Consider the following 7,158-nt stretch of genomic DNA (forward strand, 5'->3'; position numbering starts at 1 on the left):
ATTCACGGGTGGTGCTAACTATCGTTAATCGTTTTATTAAAAAATGGTCATTTTATTACTCTAATAGGAAATTTAAAATCACAACTTAACCTTAGAGTGTCCACAATAGGGGAGCCGCGGCTCGTGGCTCGCGTGTGGCTCGGCCGTGGCGGGTGGGCGCGCCCATGGGAGAGCCGCGACGGCGGCTTGGCCGCGGCTCCCTATTGTGGCGGCCGAGAGCCGCAGCTCAGCCCAATTTTGATTTTTTTTAATAATTTCGAAAATTATTTATAAATACCTCATTCCACACATTTTCACCTCACACACATTTTTAATATTTTCAAAAATTGTTTATAAATTTTTAATTTTTTTTTAATTATGCATTTTTTTATAATTATTATAATCTGATAATTTTTATTCTACTTAAATTAAAATAATAAAAAAAATAATTAATTTGATGTCTTGTGCTTGTCAACTATAGTGTGAACAAGTATTTTTGGTGGCCCGGCCAAGTTTTGTGGCTTGGTTCAAGGCCACGGGCTCTACTATTGTGGATACCCTTACTGTACCATAAACTGCTTTGCAACATGGCCTGATAAATTAATCCTATGATTATTGGTAAGAAATATAAAGATTTTGGTGATAACTCAGAGCATCTATCTTAACATCATCATGATAACATATAAATTCGTTGTGAATATCATTTCTTTTTTGATCAATTTGAGTCCTAAAGAAACAAATATTTGTTTACAAGCGTTATTGAATTAATTAATTTAAACACCACATGGAACAACGATGAAAAGGATCAAAATGAAGTAACAATTCAAGATCTTGAAAATTATAAACAAACAGAAAATTAACATAACAAATTATTAACGTTCACTATTTTTCAGAAATAACAATATCCAATTGGACAAACATTTACACCAATTCAATTGGTCAAAAAATACTGTAATGACTAGGATTATATAATGTAGATTTAATTTCTTCATGAAAGCCTATTATTAACAAGTGAAGACTCCTCTTGAAATAGCCTCTCCCTTGCTTCAGCAGCCTACATAAATAAGCATTTGTGACAATTGAAATTTACGATTGATGCATCTTCTTACTCGATGAATGAATAACTTGGGTTTAGAATCTGCCTATGTGCGAAAAAATTCCATTTTTATGTAGTTACTTCTGCTTGAATAAATTAACTTTATACGTTTTCTCACAAAAAACGGGGTTGTTACGTTAGCTCCACTTGCAACTACTTGGACACTTTATAGTATACAAACAACGACGAAGACGACACACCTGTTTCTCCCAATTCGTGAAGATTGTTACTAACGAGAGCAGAATCGTCTGCAGCGTTGCACCGGACAGTATCCCGATCCAAAGTCCCATCCCTCTAAAATCAAGCCAGAAAGTCAGTGCAATTGCGATAGGGACCCCGAAAAGATAAAACGACGCAAGGTTGATATAGGCGCCAATGTGCTGCCACCCGCATCCCCTAGCAACCCCTACAAACACAAACATGACGTGATCACGTACATAATCTTCGTATTGATTAAAATAAATCTTGGGAAAGAAAAGATGATAACCTGAAAGGCATGCTTGGGCATTATCCGTTATGATCGACAGGCAGAGAAGTGGAGCCATGTATGCTACATAGTCCACGACTTCCTTCTCATTGCTGAAAATGTAGCCAAAAACACCCCGGCTTGCAAAGACACACGAACTTATAACCAGCGCGCTCACACCAGCAAGGAGCGCCAGTGCCCTAACTGACAGGCGTGCCCCCTCCGGCCTCCCTGCTCCCAACTCGTTCGAAATCCTGGTGCTGAAGATTAAAAAGCAAGCATTAAAACCTAAATCAAAGAAACATATGAGCATAAATCTAAGAGCTTTTGTCATTATTGGTGTATACCTTGCTGCTGCACCAAATCCGAACGGCATTGCATAGAGCGTAGAGATAGAGTTTAGACTGTCGGAAAATGGGATAGAAAGTCAAGAAACACACGAAGCTACAATTACAAAATTGATGCAGACGTGTTCACATCCACACATACCAGCACCGAGCTCTCGAGCTGAGGATTCGGTAATAGCCCCGACATCAAGATCATCAACTCATACGACCACCACTCTAGACTACAAAAAGACGGCACAACTGTTGGGAAATACACGCACCACAATCACGAAAAGTAATAAAGAACGTGAAATAATTGTTTAGCCAGTCTGTTCCATATGTAACCATGTTTGAGGTCGATACCAAGCTAGAGTTTTTTGTTATATTTTTCAGATGCTGAATACAAAGGGAAACAACTACTCCCTTCGTCCAATTATATTTGGTTCGCTATTTAAGAGTATGTAGAGGGACGACATAAAAAACAATACAACTAACTTATAATAGGACGGAGGGAGTATTCCTGGATTCAAATGTTCAGTTCAGTACCTTAGAGCTTCACACTTCAACAATACCAAGTTCAAAGAAGCGACTTACCACACCATAACAGCAGAAGGAACTGCAAAGCGAAAGAACTCCTTCATGCCCTGGATCTTGAATATCTTACTCGAGATCGGAGCTCTTGTTTTCCTGCAGTCAGGCGAATACCTCATGTACAAACCTAAGATGACGACATTCAACCATGTGGAAAGGCCAATGGAGACAGCACCTCCTAGATTCGCCAGCCCCGACTTGTAAACAAGCACCCAGCACACGGGCACATGGATGCAGAGTGTGGTGCACGAGCTCACGAGCAGTGGGGTGGTCAAGCTCTGCATCTGAAAGTAACGGATGAGCGGCTCCAGAACCGCGTATCCAAAGAGGGCCGGGATGAGGCACACTGAGAACCTCCCAGCCTCGTGTGAAATCTGAGGATCTTGGCCGGCCAGTTTGAGCAAGTCCATCATGTATATCCACAGGAGGGACAGGGGAATGCACACAAAGAGCAGAGAGACGATGGCCGTGTAGGTTTGAGTTCCGACTCTCTCGTATTGTTGGGCTCCAAAAGCCTGCCCACTGGTCGTCTCTAGAGCACTGGCCATACCTAGCTGTTATTCGCCACAGGGGAGAATTCAAGCAATTCTATTTGTGGTAATTGCAACATTCAATTTAAAGAACACGCCATGTTCCACTATTAAAACTAGGCCAACGCACGCCTTAAAGTTTCGAAGAAACGTGAATGCAATTATATTTCATTATGAACCTGAAATGTGCAAAAATTTGTAGTAAACTACAATTGCTTCTTTTAACATATGCTTGGAACAAAATTAGTATTTTTGTTGAAGCAAAGAAACTACAGACTAGAAACTGAGTGTGAACAGTACATAACTTTCGATTTGATCATTACAACACCACAAATTGGCAACCAACAGATAGTCTTTTGCATGAATGAAATGTCAGTCTACTACTGATAGTTCCAAATCTGGGGTTCAATGGTGATTGTAACAAACTTGCTGTTAATTATGCTAAATCTTAGCAGAAATTCATACAAAGAAGGTGTTTATTAGATTTTTAAGCTCTTTTGAAAAAGTATTTGTCAAAATAAGCTCAAACGCAACTTATAAAGTAAAAATGTGAGCTTACAAGATCCAAAAAACAAGTTCTTCAATCTCAATTTAATTTTCATAATCTTATACTCCCTCTGTTGCCATTACTTGTTCCATTTTTTCATTTCGGAATGTCCGTCATTATATATCTTGTTTCACTTTTACCATATGTAAGTAAATATGTCCCACACTTCAACTCTCTTCACTTCTAACTTCACTTCACTATTTTACCATTTCACAGTTTAAGGTACTTATCAAACAGAACACTTCAACAGCTCGCAAACTCACAAAACATTAGCTCTATAAAATAAGCTTAAACAATCAATCCTCATTTCAAGAGTAACAGACAGCCTAGACATTTCAACAACCACGGCGATTCAATAAATTTAGCACCACTTAATCAGAGGCAAAACCAAAATGTGCAGCAAAGCATCAAATCATCAATCATTCGCCCAAATTCATAACAAAAGGGGGCTAATCAAAATAGGGCAAAGTGAGATGGAAATGCGTACAATCACGCTGAAGCCAGTGACGCCAGTAAAGGAAATGGCTATGGCGGTGCTGGAGAGAGCGAGTTCTCCTAAATGGCCGACCATCATCAATGAAATTACTGTGACCAAGAAGAACGATAGAGTGACCGCCGCCATCGGCGCTGCTAAATAGCACAATTTCTTCGCCTCCTCCCATATCTCTCTCCACCTATTCCCTCTCTCCGGCAACCTCTCCTTCAGCAACCACTCATCCATCTCTCTTCCTCTCAATCTTATCAGTGGAATTAGAGTAACAAGAAAAACGGTGCCGTTTTGTCGCACTAACACATTAGAATTCCGCGGTTTTTCTTTAACGAGATAAACCGTCACGTAGTAACTCACCCATTTTTAATTTAATATGTTCACTAAAAGTTTAATCTAATACTAATATGTTAACATTAATTGAGTTTAGAGTTTCGATTGTATAAATTTCATCATTTTAATTTTATAACATACAATAAATTAAAATTTAATAGTATATATTAATAGGAATTTAGTTAATGTTTTTTGTTTTAATAATTTTAATTTTTAATTTTTTACTTTTTAAAGTTTTAATTTTTTTAAAATTTTGATATAAGGATAAAAAGTTGCAGAATATATACACCTTTAAGACGAAAAATGCAAATAAAAATATAAGTAAAATAAAATAAAATGGAAAAAAATACTTACAAGGGAAAGCCTAGCCGAATTGAAGGACTATATTTATAAACAGAACAATTTATTACATGGAAAAAGCAAAGCTTATCAAAATCTTTATCAAGTTCGAGCTCGTCTCTTTTAAAAATGTAGTTATACATCTTTCTTTTTGTTTTCATTATTTTGAAAAATTCTATAAATTTTATCAATGCGAGTTTTTATTTTAAGATGCCCAGTCCGATCAGGAAGACTAAATACAATCAACTAGCCATCTCTATGGTTGAAAAAAATTGAGTCAAGCTAAAAGTCAGGGTTAGGATTTATTTTTGGCCTATAAATATGGCCATGCGCAAGTAGTTTTCGTCTTTCATAATTTGAGTAAGGGCAAAAATATAATATTATAAACAAAATTTTAAAATTTTGAGAAGGAGCATTTAAAAAAGAATTTTAAATAAATTTATAAATTAGAAAAGAAATAGCATCGACAAAAATTTTTGAAGATGGGCAAATGCCCCACCACCCCAAGAAGAATCAACCAAAGAAACAATACAAATAAAAATCAAATCTTTAGTCCAACTTCTTAAGTAATATCAAATCATTAATCTCTTTTGAAATTTCATCCTAATTCTAATTGACGTTTTCATCATCCTCTCTGATTGACGTTTTCATCTTAATTATGAAGGGATCATTGACGAATTCTTGCCACTGTGGTCCATCAAAGATCTAGACCGGAGTCCTATTAACTCTGCCTCTAAATGCATTCCGACGATCAAGTTGCATAATCGCTGACGAATTCTTGCCACTGTGATCCATCAAAGATGTAGACCAGAGTCACATTCCTGCGGTCAAGTTGCACTTCATAACTAGATTCACTTGAATAATTTAGCCATTGTGATCCATCATGTAGACCAAAGTCACATTCCTGCGGTCAAGTTGCACTTCATAACTAGTCCTGATTGATTCACTTGAATAATTTAGTTTGGGGGAAATATTTGAGAGGAGAATAGGTGGAATATATGAGAAATGATTTAGGAGATGTTGGTAATGTGGAAAAACTGAGGAACGCTTATATTTCTCAAACTTTCTCATGCAAAATAGTACAACTGTCTCATATTTATAGGCATTCCTTACTTCTTTTATATTCTAAATATCTAGATTTTTATCTATAAAAATCTTGATATTTCTTAAATAATAGAATTTTCCTAAAATATACTAAAATTTCTAGATATTCTACTACTTAATTCTAAAGAATTCTATATAATATCTAGATATTTATCATATCTATTCTACTACAAGAATCAAGTTTAATTATTTTTTATTCCAACATGGCAATCGTGCCTCGTCCATGGTAAATTTGACGTTCCCGTCCTCAATTGTTTTTGTAATTTTAGTGGCATCAGCGTCTTTATCACTGGCAGAATGGCCTTCATCCTCGTTTTCATCCTCGTTTTCTTCCTCGTCTTCATCCTCATCTTCTTCCTCTTCTTCAGCCTCGTCTTCATCATCATTGTCTCCATCCTGTTCATCACCCTCTTCGACCTCTTCATCACCATCTTCAACCTCTTCATCAGCGTCGTCTCCATCCACTTCAGCTCCTGTAACACTGTTGAGCCAACGCTGCTCTCCCCCTCATGATCATATTATCGTCATCTTGATCATCTGAATCCTGTGAGAGAGAGTTTTTCTATAATTAATTCACATTATGATGATCAACCAAGCCAATAATCCTCAGTTTATGGCCTTAAGTATAAATTACACAATAATGGCCTTTTGAAGATGAAGAGGTTGAGATAACTACACGATAAATGGCCCTCGGTAATATAACAATCTTGTTCATCAACAATGTCTATGTACTAGTTTATGAAAAAATCATCGAGGGCTATCTTTTAATTTTATTTGAGGAGTACATTTTTTTTGTAATGTAGCTATAGTTTTGTTTGGAGTGAGCAAATTAAGTGGGAAAAATAAGATTACATGTGGTGATGAATCTAGGTTTTATCACATGTACAATCTAAGTAGAGGAGAAGGGTTGTGGAGAAGCATCCCAACATCGTCAACAACTAGATTGTCTAACTAGATTGTCTTACTGCGAAGGGTTGAGCAGAGTAGCAAGACCACCATATAGAGTGCCTTAGGATTATGCTTTATTTTTTAACGGAAATATTCACTGGCTTGCTACAAATTTTGAGAATAATCTTTTGGTTTTCTACTTTGATCTTGAAACTAAGTTATTTACCAGCTTTTCTCTTCCCCATGTGAATGCGGCGAATATGGGTTTGGTTCATATGGTGGATATCAACTATGTATTTTTAGAGGATCAATTATGTTTATGAAAAAATATTATTACAAATCCTTTTCGTGTTGTTATTTGGATAATGGACAACTACGGAGATACAAATTCGTGGGTAATGGAATATACTTTCGACTCACCAGCAAAAAAAATCAGTCAAATTTTTTTCCCGCTCAAGATTTTGGCAAATGG

The 7,158-nt window shown here is 36.6% G+C and overlaps 2 protein-coding genes across 2 annotated transcripts; both read right to left on the minus strand.

The window, feature by feature from the left end:
- Positions 1–835: 835 nt before the first annotated feature.
- LOC121780384 (protein DETOXIFICATION 14-like) lies at positions 836–4,289 on the minus strand. Its single transcript, XM_042177977.1, has 7 exons — positions 4,023–4,289; positions 2,462–3,012; positions 2,011–2,109; positions 1,889–1,945; positions 1,563–1,801; positions 1,276–1,481; positions 836–1,033 (listed from the first exon to the last, which is right to left on the minus strand). The coding sequence occupies exons 1-7, from the start codon at positions 4,254–4,256 to the stop codon at positions 968–970; spliced, it is 1,452 nt and encodes a 483-aa protein (XP_042033911.1). The 5' UTR covers positions 4,257–4,289; the 3' UTR covers positions 836–967.
- Positions 4,290–5,445: 1,156 nt separating this feature from the next.
- LOC121779231 (glutamic acid-rich protein-like) lies at positions 5,446–6,931 on the minus strand. The gene is made up of 3 exons (XM_042176550.1): positions 6,913–6,931; positions 6,015–6,304; positions 5,446–5,598 (listed from the first exon to the last, which is right to left on the minus strand). The coding sequence occupies exons 1-3, from the start codon at positions 6,929–6,931 to the stop codon at positions 5,446–5,448; spliced, it is 462 nt and encodes a 153-aa protein (XP_042032484.1).
- Between the last annotated feature and the right edge of the window lie 227 nt (positions 6,932–7,158).

The sequence above is a fragment of the Salvia splendens genome, chromosome 19 (genome assembly GCF_004379255.2).
Source record: "Salvia splendens isolate huo1 chromosome 19, SspV2, whole genome shotgun sequence".
Lineage (NCBI taxonomy): Eukaryota > Viridiplantae > Streptophyta > Magnoliopsida > Lamiales > Lamiaceae > Salvia > Salvia splendens.

Coding starts and splice junctions, on each gene's coding strand:
- LOC121780384 (XM_042177977.1), bottom strand. CDS start 4,256: ATGGATGAGTGGTTGCTGAAGGAGAGGTTGCCGGAGAGAGGGAATAGG. Junction 1,946..2,010: donor GTATGTGTGGATGTGAACAC/GTCTGCATCAAT, acceptor ATTTTCCGACAG/TCTAAACTCTATCTCTACGC. Junction 1,034..1,275: donor TCACGAATTGGGAGAAACAG/GTGTGTCGTCTT, acceptor TTATTTATGTAG/GCTGCTGAAGCAAGGGAGAG.
- LOC121779231 (XM_042176550.1), bottom strand. Junction 5,599..6,014: donor TCAAATTTACCATGGACGAG/GCACGATTGCCA, acceptor ACTTGACCGCAG/GAATGTGACTTTGGTCTACA.